Source organism: Drosophila guanche, unplaced genomic scaffold (genome assembly GCF_900245975.1).
Source record: "Drosophila guanche unplaced genomic scaffold, DGUA_6, whole genome shotgun sequence".
NCBI lineage: Eukaryota > Metazoa > Arthropoda > Insecta > Diptera > Drosophilidae > Drosophila > Drosophila guanche.
Genome location: NW_022995747.1, coordinates 6,105,241 through 6,123,749, shown reverse-complemented (window position 1 = coordinate 6,123,749; position 18,509 = coordinate 6,105,241). Strand labels below are relative to the sequence as shown.

Genomic DNA, 18,509 nt, shown 5'->3' with positions numbered 1-18,509 from the left:
CAAAAGGCATAAAAGTCGAGAAAGTTTGCTCCGGCTGCAGCTTAAAGGGGTTTTGTGCCGGGCAACAGTTTATGAACGTATTTGGGCTAAGGTCAAAGTTGAAGCCCTTTCGCAGTAGTACTTACTAGCACTCGTAAGAGGGCCAGGCAATTGCGTACGAGGAGAGGGAGTCCCCGTCCTTTATGAATTGCCGTTGCAATGGAGCTGACAAAAGCCAAGTATGCTGCCATATGTTGACGGAGTGCAGCATAAACCAATGGCAGCCGAGCCACAAATCCGAGGCAATAACAGTTTTAGAAGTTTAGAACTCAGTGGGGCAGGGCAGGGATGGGGGATGGGGGGTGGCCCAAATGGTGACGTCTACAAGCTACGAAAAATGCTGCAAAAGCAAAGGCAAAAGCCAGAATGGAAGAAGAGCCAAAAGCCAAAGCTAAAGCCCTGCAAAAAGCAGCTGAGCCAGAGCGGGACAGAAGCAGCGACGAATGGAAACGCGTTGAGTGGGCGCCCAGCGCCCACAGCGGGCGGGAGCCAGAGCTTTCTCAGGAGAGCTTTCCTCCAAGCTTTCTCTTGTGCTGGACATTCATAATGGCGTCTGCTCACGGCGCTGGCAAACAGTTTTCAGCGCGCAGCGCCCAAGTGAAGTTCGTGGCAGCGCACAAAAATCTGCAGGAAGCAAAACACCACCACCGCCGCACAACAACAACGACCATTCGCAGAGAAAGAGAGAGAGAGCCAACAAAATAGGAAAACAAATCCTCAACCACAACAAAGACAAAACTGATTTTCGGTGCATTGCTCCGCGATTCGCGTGGCAGCAGGAATCCTCTTTCGTGTGCAGTGAAGCGCGGCCTTTAATTTTGACATTTACAAGCTACCCAGCCCACCACATTCCGCCGCCCCCAAAAAACGACGACATCGAACGCGTGCTGTTAGCGTTGCCCCATCGTCAGGAAACCATAGAGGAGAACAGACCGGGAGGATATCGCGTGAGATGTTCATTGCCGCAGCCGCCTGGAGCTGCACTGCTGCTTCATGGCGCCTGCTGAGCACCGGGCTGCTGGCCCTCTGCCTGCTCCAGCTGGCCGCTGAGACGGGTGCCGGATCGAGCAGCGGACTGGGCAATCAGGCCGTCTTCACCAGCTCGTTCCTGGTGCGCTTCCGGCGCAACGTTGACAATGACTTCGCCCACCAGGTGGCCGACAAATATGGCTTCGACAATCTCGGGCCGGTAAGTAAACCAACCAACAATCAATCCCCAATGCCATTCCCATTCCCTGTGGATGGCACGGCAGTACACCTGCACTGCAGGCTCATTATTGTATGTTCTAGGAGCCCGCAAGAGTGCGAAAAATCAATTATTTTATTGCCGTCGGCTTGGGCTTTCTGGGCCTGCTTCTGCTGCCAGCCCAAAAAGATGCCGAGGGCGATAGCGGACAACACGACATTGTGCTAACACGCTGCAGTCAGTTGTCAGGCACTACTGTGACTACTTAGGTGTCACAGTGTGTGGGTGCCACAAAGCAAGAATGCACTAAAGAAAAGGGAAACACTTTTATATTGTTGTTAGCGTAAAGAAAGTATAAAATGCCATGGAAACGCTTTAATTTTGTTTTTTTCACAGAATTTTTGTATACCGAAAACACATACAAATATAATTTATAACAATTGCTCAAAGGGAGAGTTTCTTGAAGAAAGAAAGAACATTTCTGAAATATTTTCCCTTGTGTTTACCAAAAAAGTTCAGACAGAAAGAGTTTTTGGAAAGAAAGAGAAACAATTATTTTAACAGTCTGCAGAGGAGAAAGGGACCTGCCAAAAGAAAACTCGAGACCCTTTTTTGTAGAGTGTAGTTTGTGTTTCACTTACAGAGAAACAACCGCAAAAGTTTCCTGGCTTTGGCATTTACAAAACTTCCGTCGGCCGAGAACAATTTCCACTGCATACCCGGCAGGCAAAAATTGTGGCAGAAAATTCGCGTATTGCATGCTAACAAGCCATCGCATACGGGACAAGGTCGCCAGCACCACCTCCACCACCAGTACGAGTTGGGGAACCACCTACATGATTACATATGAGAGAGCGAGCACTTTCCCTTGCCTGCCGCCGAGTGGCAGACAGCATTTTGGGCACACCCCAGTGGGCAGAGACGGCGACGTAATGTGTCTACCGTTTAGAAACTCGTGTCCTCGTCAAGGTACTGCATAATAATACTCGAATGTTGTGAATGGGAACTGCCATTTGACAGCTATTACGCTCACTTGTTGCACACACTGGGATCGGGCCATTACAGCTCCATGGAAAATGGGAAAACTAATAAGTGTGGGTGCCATTCATTAGGGCCGTCAAATAGCATTGCAATCCATCAGGGTCAGTGGAAGGAGCTTGTATTAGGCAAGCTTTGAAGCCAATTACTTTTTTTCTCCTACAAGTGCCACGGCCCACGACCGGCTGATTTATCGGAAAGTTGATACCAAGGCCAACACCTGAGAGCCACTTGGTGGCTCCCCATTATCCATGCGGGAGTCGTCCTTGTTATCTCGGGACTTTATTGCGACATCGATGCTATTTGCAGTGGCGCAATCTCATCTGTGTCGCCCTTCCCGCACTCTAGCTGATTGCATGCCACGGTTGCCATGCCACTGCCACTGCCACTGGGTGTGCATTGCAAAAGATAGCACAGAGTCCGGGTCTGTGAAGAGCGAACCTTTCTGCCACTAATTGCGTGGAGATGTTATGCAGCCCACATCCATGCCACTGAAAGCAGCCCTGCAACAACAGTGGCAACTGCAATTCGACTTTAATTAAACGCCTGGCCTGGCCTGGCTTGGCCTTAGCTCCCCATTCCAGCTAAAGAGGGACATTTAATTAAGCTCGAGTTGAATTCTCGCTTGTTCGTTTAATTTTCGAACTTTCAAACGCAGGGATTACTACTAGTTTATTTCAAGGAATGTTTTATTCAAGCAACCGGGAAAGAAAGTAGACTCCCCAGAATGGCTGAGAGACACACACATCACTGTCAGCAATCGGGACGTGCACGTACTTGCAAAGGGATACACTCAGCGTTTCCATCAATCATAATGTACTTGCGAGTGAATCAGAGATATACATTACCCCCACACCATCAATCGTATTATAGCATAGTGGCAGAGGACAAGTACCAGTTATACAGAAAACGTGTCCATCAATGGCTGAGTTAACTGATTTGGGTGGTACCTTTTTTAAAAATAGACCACAAATTTAATTAGAAATTGCTGCTTGTTGGCTCGTTTGGGTTGCCTTTCGTTTTGGGCTTTAGATAATTGGCCAGCAACTCCCTCGACCCTTGTGTGGGCCGGGCGGCGCGCGTGTAATGAAATTGCGGCACATGTAGCTGAGTTGCCAAAAAAAAGGAAGAGGGAGGGAAGAGCGAAAAAAAGCGAACCAAATCTGTTGCTCCTACGTCAAACGCTATCTACAAATACAAATCAAAATGTATCCTAAACAAAATATTCGCTTTTCAAAGGCAAACACATGGCAGAGAGCAGCGCGGCAGACAGGAGGCAGGAACACGAAACACACTTCAGTTCTCATTCCAATCGATATTGCGTATACGCCGCTGAGTCTTATCTCAGTGTGTTTAGATTTTATTGCCTTTGATGTTACGACCTTATCGGCAGTAAAACGTTAGATTCCGTCAGCTATGCGATTGCCCTGCTGGTGCGAGCAGACGTAGTAGACCCACACAAATCCATATAAATCTCGATCTTCGATTAATGTAATTGCTGTCCGTCCGGCAATTTGAATAAGAAACGCGAGAATGAATGGAGCAGCAGAAAGCGAAAGTCAATTTCGTGCTTAGGTAAATACATATGCTCCCTGATTGCACGCCCCCAGAGGATTTGGCCATGATGATGGAGGATGGAGGATGTAGTCGGATAATTGTATGCTTGTATGTTGCTTGTTTCCTTGTTGCCACAGCATCGGCTAATGCCTCAAAGCGGCTCTTTGCCTTTGTGCTGCTTAAAAGTTTACCTAGGACTTACTTTGTGGCATCGCTGAGCCTTTCAGCATGCACCATGTGCATACAGGAGACAGGAGACACTCGACAGGACACAAAAGACAGGTGTTTGTCTGCGGCTCGGCGTGTGTAATAACTTTAAAAGATAACAAAACCCATCCACCTCGCAGCACCCCCCTTGGCGGTTTGTGAGGCTGCCTCATGAGCCGCTTGTCGTCATTGCGGTGCTGTTGGGAAAATCCTAGCATAAAGCGTTAAGTCAAGGCTTGCCTTGACGTGGCCACTGGCAACAGGGAGCAGGCAACAGGCAACAGGCAACAGGCGCTAGTTCTTGCACTCCATCCAGGCTCCAGGTTCTGCTGTTTGCCGAGCGGTGCTAAGCCCCAAGACTAACCCAGCGACAACTTGTCAGGTGAATATTTATGACAGGACTCTCCTCTCTCCGTTTCCGTCTCTCACTGTGGCATTCAGTTGAATAGAAAGTATCTCCTCAGTGCAACTGTCTCTGAAATGTCAGCGCTCATCAAATATGCATAGCTTTATATTGCACCACAAGTTCTGCTCATAAATTATGCAAGACTGTTGTGACCTTATTAGCAGAGACGACAACTCGTCATCTTGCATGGATACCCCATTTGATTGTGGGACAGAAGCTTCCTGAAGACAAATGTTCCAATGACTCGGTGGCTTGACATTGGGGCATTCATCTCCGTTTCGCCGATCAACGTTCCGTCTTCGTTTGGCTGTGTTTTCCTTTCATTTATTATGCCAAATGAAAAACGAGTTTACAAACTCACTGTGGCCTGGCCACAGCTCGTTCAGAGGTTTGCAAATTAAAGGCACGGACATTTGTAACCCAGGGCGAGCATATGTTGGCAAATACAAGACAAACAAAAGAGGCGGCACACCCTCTCCCGCACACAGATACCAGAGTATTTTTGGTGGACAAACAGAGACGCAGTTGGAGTTGAAGATGGCCAGGGAAAAAGGTCTACCCAGGAGAGAAAGAGAGAGAGAGAGAGAGAGAGAGAGTGGGGGAGAGGGAGAACCCAAAGCCACAGGCACACAATGCCCCTACGCACACACACAAAATGCTCGCTCTATCACGTATACGCAGTGGTGTGTGTACGGGACAAGCCAAGGCGCATTATTTATTTATTTTTAGCTCTGCGAAACTGCTCGACCATCTACTGCCGGACAAAGGCAAGATGGACTCCCCTTGCTGCCATATGACACCAATTTTCTCACAGATGGAAGTCTTACGAGTGCGCGTATCAGCTGGCCTTGAATGCTCTTTCAATAGTTGCGCTAACAAGCATAAATGTATCCAGAAGTAGAGCTTAATAGTCGGTGAACTGGAAAATGCACACACATTTGTATGTGATAGATCCTTAGAAAGGTACATTCAATTCTGTTCCAAATTGAAAGGTGGAATAGGACTGAAATCATTGAATGAACTTCTTCCATGTTCCACACCATTTCCGACATATGCCCGATATATCAGTCATGCTTTTTGTTTGAGATTTCATTCAATTTAGATCCCATTATAAAGTTGATGTTTGCCCAATGTAACTCCACTCTCGGCACATTAACCTGCCTGCACCCGATAACTTTTCACTTTTCCATGAGTCAGCAGTCGCAGTGGGGAACATTTGGCAAATATTTGCCAAGTTTTGTTTGCATTTTGGGATATATTAAATTACATTACGCAACCTTGTCCCTACTCCCCTCCCTTCCTGTTGAACTATAATTTCATAAAATGTGTTTTCAACTATACATTTTGACACAAAGAGCTGGGAGTGGATTTCATTAAGCCCTAATGATAATTAGAAAGTTTTTGGGTTGCGTCTGGGTCTGCCCTGGCCAGCCACAAATAAATGCTACTCATAAATTCCATTATTTTGGTGTCACAGCATTTGGGCTTTAACCAGTTTAGAGACCGGTCAGGAGCAGCTCCTGTGTTGACGAGGTGTTTTCAGGGGCATTATTTTATTCGAGTTGCTAAAAATAGACAAGCGGTAAACAAGCTCAGCTCGGATCAGCTCACATAGTGGAACCAATGGACCGTACTCCACGAGAGGACAGCGGACAGGTGTGCTCCTGTGTGTCGCTTGGAGGTGTCGCTAATGCATGCTCGGGGCCCTCTGGCTGGGGGCAAACAAACCCGTCAGCCGACACCTACCAACGCTGACAGGCTGCCATTGCTGATAAACAATTTAATGTATCAACACTTGAGCTGAAGTTCTGTCAAATATTTTGGCCACGCAACGGCAATGGCAAAGGCAAAGAAAATACTTCAAATGCCATCAAATGCTGGCCAAAAGCGAGGCAACAGACAACACAAAAAAAAACAAAAGTGCCTCGTGCCGGTTCTAAATAATTAAAAAACTTTTTTTAGTCTCCCACTCGTGGCTTCAAATCTCCTCCCATCGTTTCCCTTCCCAAAATGTCTGCAGTTGATAAACGAGTGTGTGAACCGCATTCTGTCTTATATACTTTGTGCAAAGCGGTTTGTAGACATTTTTTTTGGCAAACATTTTCCATTTTGCGTGTGTCTTTTCGGGGAAAATGTCAAAGGGCATTGGGTAAAAGTTTTGTTTGCCATGCGGCAAATTTCATTTTGATAAAAATTAGATGAAAATCTCGAAATTTCATTAGCAAACTGCCAGCTGGCTGAGAGCAGTGGTGAGCCAGAGCCACAGCAAGGAATTACGGACTCCCTTTGTTTGCTTTTGCATAAATATCGCTCATACGCAGTCGCGCTGCCCCCGCGCCAGCATGTCAATGTCACACAGTGCGCTAGATAATTATGTGGCTGGCGGCGGCGTAAAAGCTGTCTTTGTGCCAAATAGTAAAGCATCTTAGGGGTTTATGAAGGGTTGGGTCACACTCTGCTTCCATTTCTGCTCGTGCACGTGGCCTTACATTTGACCCAGTTGCAAATTGTTGCCCGATGGCAGTGTAAACGCTTTTTAATTACGAATATTATAAGTTTCCCCAGCTGCAGTCGTAAGCCTTTACTTGCTATAAAATTGAATACAGTAGGCAGAAGCTTTCTTGTTTGCCATGGATGGAAATGCAGGCGCTCCACCCACTGGCATAATTATTTTTAATTCAATTTTCACTTGAACAAACTCCAGATAGGGGAAACTTTTCCGCAACTTTTCCCATTGTGTGCTCCCTGACAACACAGGTAGACAGGCTGCCTAACCTTCTGGGCTTCTGTCAGCTTCGGGGCTGGCTTCGTGGCCAGCAAATCAGATGCCACAACGAGCGGCACATGCCAAAAGCCTCAATCAGAGCTTATTAGTTCGGTTTCGCGCAGCTGTTTGTCTTTGGTTCCTTCACCGCCATTGTCCTGGCCTTTCAGGCGCATCCTGTTGAATTATTCAGCAGCTCCCTTCCCCTTGGCCCAGCACTCATTTGCATTTCTATCAGTCGTAAGTCGAGACAGTCGTCTAATTCCGAGGCTACAAAAATTTGCATGCCATTTATTGATGCCTTGGATTTGCTTTGTGCTCGGGTATTTATTTATTTCCATTGTTTTTCAGACGTTGTTTTGCATGGAAATCTGACTGGAACTGTCAAGTGGCGGTGCCCTGAATGGACTACAGACAGATTTTCCTTGTGCCCTAAGCTACTGATTTGATTTCCATTGGATCACCAAACCGACTCGTCAGTGGTGATAATTTATGCAAACACTATACAGTCTGTTGCAATGTATTTGCTTACTGATTGATTGATTAATTGCATTTGATGGGGGAGGGTGCGGGCGGCGCTATCGGCCAGAGCGGACAATTTTTCTTAATTAGCGCCATTGCAGTGAGGTCCGGGATTCCAGAGACACGTACACATTTATCACATTGTAACGCAGCGCGTATCTATATGATATGTGTATGGCAGAAGTTATTGGCGGCTAATGCCACCAGAAAAAAGTTCACCAGCTACTGATAAAGTGAATGCCACATAGACCTTGATAAAGTGCTGCTCATGCCCATGCCGCTGACGTCGAACCACTGAGCCGCTGAGGCAGAAATTGATGAATGGTTTTCCCTTTTCGCTGTTCAATATTGGATGTGAATATAAATGCGTGCATGCAGGGATTGTGTAATATTATTTTGTATTGTGGCTCTTATGGAAATAAATGGAAGCCTACTTTTCACTGAGAAGTGCACACACACTCCCTGATTGCCTGATTGATTTCCTGACGTATAATTTTCTGTTTAAAAATTCCTTTTAAGCCAAAGGCTTCTCCGGCAGGATGTGTGTGTGGATTGCACAATTTTCATATTTATGAGCAGATTGCTTTTGCTCCATGCCATCCATGTGGAAGGTCAAACTTAGCACTTCGAATGCACTCTTGATATTTATTTTTAGATGGAATATTCCTTGTGTGGGTGAATCTCAAAAATAGTTGACATTTTCGCAGAAATTTAAGCCTCAATTTCCCTGTAAATATTTCGATACTCTTTCTATGCTTATGGTGGAAGCTTAGGAATTCATTGCTATTTCTGGGAACAAAAGCTAGTTGTGTTTTTTCAACTTGTTGAATGGCCGTCCAATAAGAATTCGATTAAGGCATACAATGGAGAGACAGATTTGAACGAGTTTAAGCTCTTTTTGTGTGTGCACAAGTCCCGAGCCCTTGGGCACACAATAACAATCGCCGCAGCATTGTTCCACCCACTGAAAAATACTCGTACTCCCATCGGATGTATAAATATATCCGTCTATATATATACGCATCCATGGACCCAGGGACATCCAACTATTGGAGGGTGTCAGTGTCATGTACAAGCGCTGCTGCTGTCGTTGCTATTGCTGTCGTCGCTGATGTTTTCGCGTTTCGTGCATTCTGGCACCATTTTTTCATTCATTCATTCACCTTCCATGAATTTTGCGACCAGCACAACCGACCCGACGCGAACCGAACCGAACCCTAGTGGGAATCCATAAATTTCTGTTGCTGACAGGAGATGAAAGATGACGTGTCACAGCGGTGGCGGCTGCAGAGATGTATCCAGTGAACACCCACACAACGTCGAGAAGAGAGAGCATGTTCCTGTGATGTAACAACACGGCCAACAGCTGGCTGGCACTTTCTTTGCATGCAAATGAAAGTCAAGTCTGCGATAGTGTTGTGCCTGTGTGTGTGTGTGTGTGTGTTTGTAGTGTTCCAATCAACAAGTGGCGTCGCTGGCAACGGCTTCTTGACGCTGCCTGATGATCATTAATAAAATTTGCTATTTAAATGCGGCAAGCAACTAATTATAGACACCATTTTGGCAGACCCGACTTAGTGGGGGGAAATGGCGCCGTACCCGTCGTACCCGTTGTACCCGCCACATGAGCTGCTGTTGGGCAAACTTTTTTTGCTAAATGCGTGTGGGCGACGTTGAGCTTAAATAACTCACATAAGCAGACAGAAGCCAACGTTTTGCTGTGGCACAAAAAAGAACAGCTGCCACTTGCCACGCAGTGTCTGTTGCTGTTGCTGTTCAGCTTCTGGGATCACTCTGGCTGCTGGCTGCTGGCTGCCATCCCCGTTATCACCCATTGCGACACATTATATTTATAATGGCGAACCATACACACATTCATACCAACACAACGAGAGTACCAACACAGGCAGACACAATGGCAACAATATGGCTACATTAGAGACCGCTGAGCCTGGTCTGCCTGACTTTGCTGCCACATTCTTCTGTTTTCGCATTATTCTGTTCTGCTCGACCCAACAGTTTTTGTTCTCTGCTGTAATCTGTTTCCCAGCTCCATATGTTGTGCTCATGAAGAATAATCCAAAAATTATGCCACAGCCAGCGCTAAAAATACGTTGGCAATTTATCGGCATGTGGCCACCGTCGCTCAGATTAATTTACTTGTGTATGCAGAAAGTTCCCCAGCGCCCACTGTGCGTATGCGCAATGTTTTCGTTATTTTCTTGGGCATTTCGCGTCGGCCGTTGCTCTATCTCCAGTCTATTCTTTTGTTCTTGTTCCTTTTTGATGAGTTACTTGGGAAGTCCATTAAACTTCGATGTTGGACGCACAGCTGTTGCAGTACCCATTCAGTAATTTACGCTCAAATTAACAGAACATAAAAATAGGCAAGCTCCTGCTGCTGCTCCACTTCCCTCATTAAAGAGGAAAGCGCTCCACGAATGGAGCGAGTGTCAAGCTGTCAGTGGGCTCTGATTGACAACAGTCAACGGATTGATGGCCCTTGAGCTTCGTTTCGCGCCTTGTTTGTCGCCTTGTCAACTAAGTAAACCAAAAAGTGGTGGCTTCTTCTATTGATTTGCCACCCACTTGGGCTTGGCGCGTCTGCTGAATGGCAGTAAAAGTGTCTTCTTCCGCACAATTTCTGAAATATTTGACAAGCAGAATGAGCGCAGTTCTCGTTCGCTTGTTGATTTTACTCTTCTGCATCATTTTTAATTTTCTTTCTCAGAATTACAGTCCCCCTTTTAGCTCGAAGGCAAAAAGTGTTCAGAGTTAGTATGAAAACTGCTGGTCCGGGGTCATCGCTCAGCAGGATAAAACCAGCAATAGCCGAGATATCAGTCGGACATATCCCAACTCTCTTTATTAATATTTAATCCCGCGAGCTGAGGCAGGGCGGGGCGTGGCTCGAGAATACTTTAAAAGGCTGCGTGGGCACACTTTTGCATAAGCTCACGTTGATGGAATCCTGTCAGACAGTAGTCCATCCTGTGGTGGAGTTACTCATTTAGTTAGTCAGTCTGTCAGTCAGTCACTCAGTGGCTTGTCTTAGACAATAACCCGCGTGTGCTTAGCGGCCCTTTTGCTTCTCTCTTTCTACAGAGTTGGTTCAACAAAAGCCTTTCAAGTGCCAATCTACATAAATTCTGTTCTTGCCTGGTTAATGAGTTGCGTCATAAGAATAGACCAGGGAGCAGGGACTAGGGACACCAAGTTCAGTTCGAGTTCGAGTTACTGTTGCCAGGAAATTGATGGTTTTGTCATCGTTGGGCGCATTAATGGATGCTTTATTGTCGCGAATTTGTGAGAGTTAGGTATTAATGGCACTCAGTGCCACACAGCTGCTAATTAATCTCAGTATAAGCCTGAATTATGCAGCCAGCGCAAATAGACGCACAAAAGGGCAAAGTTAAACGAAGCCCAGCAGCTGGGCAATGGCCATTCCAGTTTCCAATAGCAATCAGCCCCAAAAGAGCAACAGTTCCAAAGGCGGAGCACAGGCCCCCAGAACTATGGCACACAGAGAGAGCGAAAGCAAATCCCAAGGGCTTGTCCATATAGACTTTAGCTTGGAGCCAAGTGTGTGTGTGTGTGTGTGTCGAAGGCCATGGAACAGGCCCAGGCCCAGGCACGTTTCGTGGTGAAACTAGAGATTCCTTTCACTGAAATTGCACTAGGGCAAAAAGGAAAATTACTGGGAACTGGCACTGCCTCGAGGAGCGAGGAGCGTGCCCAGCGGCGGGCACTCAATTTACCAAAGCCAACTAATGATGAAGATGCGGCAGATGCTGGGCTTGCTGCTGCTGCTGCTCTGTCGGATCATGATTATGACTGGCAATTTAGAGCAAAATTATGGACATGCACCCACGCAGGATACATATGTGGCAGTCTGTGTGTGTGTGTGTGTTTATCGAGTGGCGAGGGAGTAGCTCCAGCTAAACTCAATTAGAGCGCAATTAAGGGTCACGCTTCTAGGCGTAAAACAAGCTGAGAATTAATGTGTTTTCCTCAATTAAAATGCTTTGGGGTCTCATGTAAGGCTACTTTGTATCTGGATTCATTACAGCTGGTCGGCGCCGACGGACACGAGTATCATTTCAAGCACCGGACCCTGCCGCACGCCCGCTCCAGACGCAGTTTGACGCACACGCGTGCCATCAAGAGCCACCCCTCGGTAAGTCGATTTCCTGCAGCATGAAAAATATGTGTGTATGTGTGTGTGTACAGCCAATCTACTTGACATACTTATTGTCAGCGGTGGGTTGAACATGGCAGCCGTAGTGGGTCATAAAAAGGTGTCCAACGCTAGCAACATTGTGTCCTGCCAAATGCCAGAGTTCAGCCAGAGCTACGTTTCATTTCCTGCTAGAGATGGTTCCCAAAACAGTCCACCTGCCATTACATGGCACGAACATTCAGCTCCGCTTCAATTGCCATTTTCACAGTGTCCGTCCGAACTGCAGGGCGGAACATCGATTGCGTTGCATTCAAATGGGACGTGCGTCCGTTTGCTTTGGGTGGAACGTGCCATTAGGCCATCGACGATAATTAAAATGCAGAATGCAAATGCAAAATGCCGAGGGCAAACAGAGCGTGACAGAGGTAACAGGTTACAACGGGCAGGACAGTATGGAAATTGGCAAAGCAAACTGGGTCGTAGCCACAGCTGCCAGAATGCCAGCAAAAGTTTACAAGTTCGACAGGCATTCAGGCATAACAATCACCCATATGGCCCTGCTTTTGATGTGATGTGTATCGGAATGGGGTGCTGATTGCTGACGTTTCGTTCTTCCATTCTGATGCCACAGGTACACACGGCTGTGCAACAGCCCGGATTCAAGCGCGTCAAGCGGGGGCTGCGACCGGCAGTGCCTGCCATTCATGGCATGAAATTCGATTTGAAGCAGGGGGAGGCCAGTGCCAACCGCATCGATGAGGAGCCCACGGACCCCTACTTTCCCATGCAATGGTACCTGAAGAACACCGGCCAGAACGGGGGCAAGGTGCGACTCGATCTGAATGTGCAGGCGGCCTGGGCCCAGGGCATAACCGGCAAGAATGTGACCACGGCAATCATGGATGATGGTGCGTACTCCTCGAATGTGCACATAAAAATTACATTTACAGCTCTAAATAAATTCAATTTTATCGCATCCCATTCCTGCAGGCGTGGACTATATGCATCCGGACCTCAAATTTAATTATGTGAGTACGAAAAACACACACACAAAACACGGGAGTTTCATGAAGATTTCGTTTATTTATGACTGTTCGGTCGTGAGGTCGGTCGTGGTCGCTGCACTCTCCCTCTCGCTCATTCCCATTCATTTTGAAATCGGATGTCACGGTCAGATGGTCACTTTTAAAGCGACATTCATGCCGGTGATGAGCGTCGCTCCGGGCTTTAATTAAATTTCGGTTTGCTGAGATATTCAATTACAGCCATGTGGCTGTTGCAGCTGCAGCTAAAGCTGTACCTGTATCTGTGTGGAAATCAATACTCAAACGAGCGGCGTGCAGTCCATCAGGATGGCTTGCAGAAGAATAATTGCGCCACCCAATCGAGTGTAAGGCAAACAATCCAACTTTTAAACAGTTCCACAAAAGACTTTCTCCGAAGCCCTAATAAATGTGCACGCAAACTTTGCAGCAAATTGAAGCTGAAAGTTGAAACTTTCCGTCATTAAAACTTTCCAACCTGTACCTTCCGTCAAAGGATCTGCTCCGGCCTATATCCTTTGTACCTTTAAGCCATACTCCAGCTAAATGGAATAATTTAAATACATTTTGCGACTGACTTAATCGACTGTTACATCAAAATGCACTTACCCCGCACAGATACACGGCATACAGACACTTACACATGTTGGATGCTCATTTTCCCGGCTTTTTTTTTTTGTTGCCTTTCAGAATGCCGAGGCCAGCTATGACTTCAGCAGCAATGATCCATTCCCCTATCCCCGCTACACTGACGACTGGTTCAACAGGTAAGTGGGAGGAGCAAAGGCAAATGTGGAGTACCCTTGTCAGACAGACACGAATACACGTAGGCAGAATTATATTGAACTGTTCTGGCATTCCAAGAATCCAGGAGAAATGTACACAAATATTTACGCAATCCGCTGCTCAATGCCACAGCAACAGATTTTTCATTCATTTTCATTTTTCATTTGCATTCTCGAGTTGCACTCTCTGCTTTAATTGGCTCAAACGGCAGCAGCAAACTGAAACTGGAATACTCAAAGTTGTGTAATTGAGAGCAATAAAGCGTACATAAGAGAACTATTATCCATTGGATGCACTTGTCGATTGCGCGTAGATAATAAAGTGTTTAAATGTAATCAAGTTAGCAGCAACCAACCCACAAACTCCTTCAATAGAAGACCATTTCTGTATGCTTGCTTCGTTTGGCTCTTCAATCCCGGCTATTATGATTATTGCATAATGAATAGAGAGGGCTTTTTATTAAGCTTCTTACCACGTAAATACGTAAATATATAACCCCTTGTTTGTGCTTCTCTATCTGCAGTCATGGAACTCGTTGTGCCGGCGAGGTGGCTGCTGCCAGAGATAATGGAATTTGCGGTGTCGGCGTTGCTTATGACAGCAAAATCGCAGGTAAGTGGCTTTTCACAGATGCCAAAGGATTAATACTCTGACATTGACTGTACCCATTACGCATATGGGTGTGCCGCGTAAATCTCAACTAGGGCCGAGGGTAAATCAATTTACGGCCGCAGCTGCGGATACAATCTTTTTTGGGGTGAAAGTAATGGATCGCATGTCGTCATTGAAAGTTGAGCTTCAGAAATGATTTTGCATAAACTTGGGTCACATGGGGACGAGGCGTACACTAACACTCCAAGGACGAGGCTTCGGCAAACAAGTGTGGACATAAATCCTGTCGAATTATCTGTCATTTTTATAACCCGAGTGGGAAAAATCATGTGAAAAATCGTGGAATCGTGGAATCGTTGTGCTCTGGGCCTGTCTCTGTTGCACTGCAACTTTTACGATTGCCATAAAGCTGCGAGTGAAAGTGCCAAGTGGGCCATCATATAAATATTGATTTATAATTTCCGCCATTAGAATTAATGCATACTTATCGCATTCGCCGCAGGCATACGCATGCTGGATCAGCCATATATGACGGATCTAATCGAGGCCAACTCCATGGGCCATGAGCCGCACAAAATCCACATATACAGCGCCTCCTGGGGCCCCACGGACGACGGCAAGACGGTGGATGGTCCCCGGAATGCCACCATGAGAGCGATTGTCCAGGGCGTCAATGAGGTATGCCATTTGCGAAATAATGCTCCAATCCAATGCCCAGTCATTAGTGCTAATCTTTGCCACCACCCGCAGGGTCGAAATGGTCTGGGCAACATTTATGTCTGGGCATCGGGCGATGGCGGCGAGGAGGATGATTGCAACTGTGACGGCTATGCCGCCTCAATGTGGACGATTTCCATTAACAGTGCCATTAACGACGGCCAGAACGCTCACTACGATGAGAGCTGCAGCTCCACGCTGGCATCCACGTTCAGCAACGGTGCCAAGGACCCCAACACGGGCGTTGCCACCACTGACCTGTACGGCAAGTGCACGACCACTCACTCGGGCACCAGTGCGGCGGCGCCCGAAGCAGCGGGTGTCTTTGCTTTGGCCTTGGAGGCAAAGTGAGTAGTCCCCACACTCTCTAACATTATGAACTTATGCTAATCCAACCCGACTCGCCTCGACTCCATTTCGCTATCCGAATCCACGTCCCACGTCCCACGTCCACACAGCCCACAACTCACTTGGCGCGACATCCAGCATCTGACGGTGCTGACATCGAAGCGCAACTCTCTGTTCGATGCCAAGAACCGCTTCCACTGGACAATGAACGGCGTGGGTCTGGAGTTCAACCACCTCTTTGGGTTCGGAGTGCTCGATGCTGGTGCCATGGTGACGCTCTCCAAGCAATGGCATGCCGTGCCACCGCGTTACCACTGCGAGGCGGGCGCGATAACCCAATCGCAGTGAGTTTCCCTATCGTTGCGTGGATTAGGTCAGCCTGTACCCATCTCTCTCTCTCTGTCTCTTTTAGGGCAATTATCATGGGCCGCTCACTGTTCTGGGACATTAAGACCGATGCCTGCAAGGGCACTGACACAGAGGTCAACTATCTGGAGCACGTTCAGGCGGTGATCTCGGCGAATTCTTCACGACGCGGCGACCTTGAACTCTTCCTCACATCCCCCATGGGCACCAAGTGAGTTATCTAACCTGAATCACTGTTACAAGGAGGTTCACCTTATTTCATTCACAGATCCATGATCCTGTCGCGTCGAGCCAACGATGATGACCATCGCGATGGCTTCACCAAATGGCCCTTCATGACTACCCACTCCTGGGGCGAGTATCCGCAGGGAACCTGGAAACTGGAGGTGATATACGAGCCATTTCGACGATAGATTATATTATCTAATCAGTTCCATTCCCCCGCAGGCACGTTTCAATTCACCTCAAACCCGTCATGGTAATCTGCTGGAATGGTCTCTCGTTCTGCATGGCACCAAGGAGGCGCCATACCGCACTCTGCACCCATCCTCGCCGCACTCCAAGCTGGCCATCGTGAAGAAGGCCCACGAGGACAAGAAGATGAAGTAGGGCGGTGCTGGTTCTCCAACCGGCAGGTCCGTAGCGGTGACCATTAGGCAGCTTGGCGTTTCATCAACGAGTGCAGAGAGAGAGAGGGGAAGAGAGAGGTAGAGCTAGAGGGAGAGAGGTTCAATAAAAGTGCTGGCTGTGTTTTATTTTGGTATAGAATTGATTGAGATTAAACTATTGATTTCTTTTACGTATCTCCAATTTGATTTTGACTACAAACTCTGGCAGTTCTCGTGCTTTTGCTTTGCTGAACTGAAAGTTCATGTTTCAATCCGAACTTCCTTCCTTCCTTAAGTGTTTTCAATCTTGTCATATTAGTTGATTGTTTATTGATTCTCTGTCTAACCTTCATTTATGGAACTTGCAAAGCGCACAGTAGAAAATCTATTAAATATACTAAGCTCGAGCAGAAGATCAGAGCAAAACTCCTCATTGAATATCAGAGAGAGGGAAGCCACAATGAGAAACAGGTATAGCAGTTTATAATGTACGCGTATATATATAGCTGAGCGATCGACGGAGGAGTAGGAGGTGTAGAACGAGTATTTAGCATAATAAAACGAAACGAAAACCCTATGTAAATGTGTAATATCTATATGTATACATACCCTAAACTAATTCTAGCTGTGTCCTATGCTGTTAGAATCCTTCCTATATATTTATCTAGTATGAAATACGAGTGTTTACAACATATTTTAAAGCTGCGTATTTTGTTTTTCCATTAAGTATATAAATATATATATACATATAGCCACACACGCATATGCATATTTACCTAAAGATCTAACTAAATCTTAGCTAAAACATACAATGTTAGTCCCAGTAATCGCCAGCAGAACAAGTTTGTTGCCGCTTCGTTTCGATTCGATTCGATTTCGATTCGGTTGCAACTTCCAATGCCGGATGATTCTGATTTCCTTTCGAAGCTCGTACGTGTGAGATGCATTTACATACATAGTTTTCCTTTCAGTTTCTTTCGGGGGCCAAAACCAAACCAAAACCAAAAACAAAACCAAAACAAGCATACATAATGATATAATATTACGAGTAAAGAATTAACAACACGATAAACGATAAAGCGATAAAACGATAATGAGATCACAAAGCGATTGTAACGTTGAACGGAGCGATGGTTATGTTTGAGACATACACAGGCAGAGAAGAGAGGTGTTAAAGTACAAGTTCAGAACAGAGTGTTTAGCATGTAACAGATACAGATAAAGATAAAGATAACGATAAAGATATAGATTGTTTTACCTAGTCTAATAACTAAACGTCAGCGCATTGTTAAAGTTTATGGAGAATGTGCCGTGGAATGGATACAAAATATATAGATATATATATACAACAGCATACACATACTATATGAGTACGTACATGTGTAATTATTAATCGATAAACCATATGCGCAGATGTGGACAGAAACATTATATACATACACCAAATATATAGCTAAACATGCATAAATATATGATCCATATTTATATATACCACAAGAAGTTGATCTTTGATGTTGTAGAGACATAAACACAAGTGCGGTACTCACCCACAGATACAAACCAAACACATTCAGTCATAGATAAAGATGTGTACTAGATGATAGATGTTTAACACACACGCAGAGAAAACACCGATATTTGGGTACATATTTTATGATTTTCCATAGCGTTCAATATGATTTCCCTTCTCTTTTCGGTTTTACCATTTCCATGTAATTGCACAGGAAGATCATTTAAGTTTGTAAATAAAAGTTAAAAAACGGATTGAAATGTGTTTGAATTGGATCTAAAAATAACTTGAGAGCATTTAGGTATGTGAATGGAGACCTTAGATATCCTTGCCAGTAATTTGGGAAGCTTCAAAGCTTCGCACTTTTACAAAGCTATTTTCTCTCCAAACAAACTCTACAAAAAGTGTATGGTAAGCTTTTGTAGTGCTTTTACCAGTTAAATTGCTGACTTGCCGCCTTAGCCAAGTCTCGGGTTCGAGAGAAAGCACAAGAGCCTACATGCAGAAGTGCTTTTCAAGCGATTTCCTGTACCTCAGCAAAAGCTTTAAATATAGAGAAAATGGATAACCTTTATACACATTTCCTTAATATTATCAACATCAATTAATTATGCAGCTCT

At 45.9% G+C, this 18,509-nt stretch overlaps 1 protein-coding gene across 1 annotated transcript; it reads left to right on the top strand.

Annotated features, from left to right (window-relative positions):
- Window positions 1-627: 627 nt before the first annotated feature.
- Window positions 628-18,137, top strand: LOC117583282 (neuroendocrine convertase 2). The gene is made up of 12 exons (XM_034271515.1): window positions 628-1,228; window positions 11,789-11,896; window positions 12,531-12,807; window positions 12,890-12,927; window positions 13,633-13,709; window positions 14,252-14,340; window positions 14,843-15,018; window positions 15,091-15,404; window positions 15,516-15,749; window positions 15,818-15,982; window positions 16,040-16,157; window positions 16,219-18,137. The coding sequence occupies exons 1-12, from the start codon at window positions 992-994 to the stop codon at window positions 16,378-16,380; spliced, it is 1,995 nt and encodes a 664-aa protein (XP_034127406.1). The 5' UTR covers window positions 628-991; the 3' UTR covers window positions 16,381-18,137.
- The last annotated feature ends 372 nt before the right edge of the window (window positions 18,138-18,509 follow it).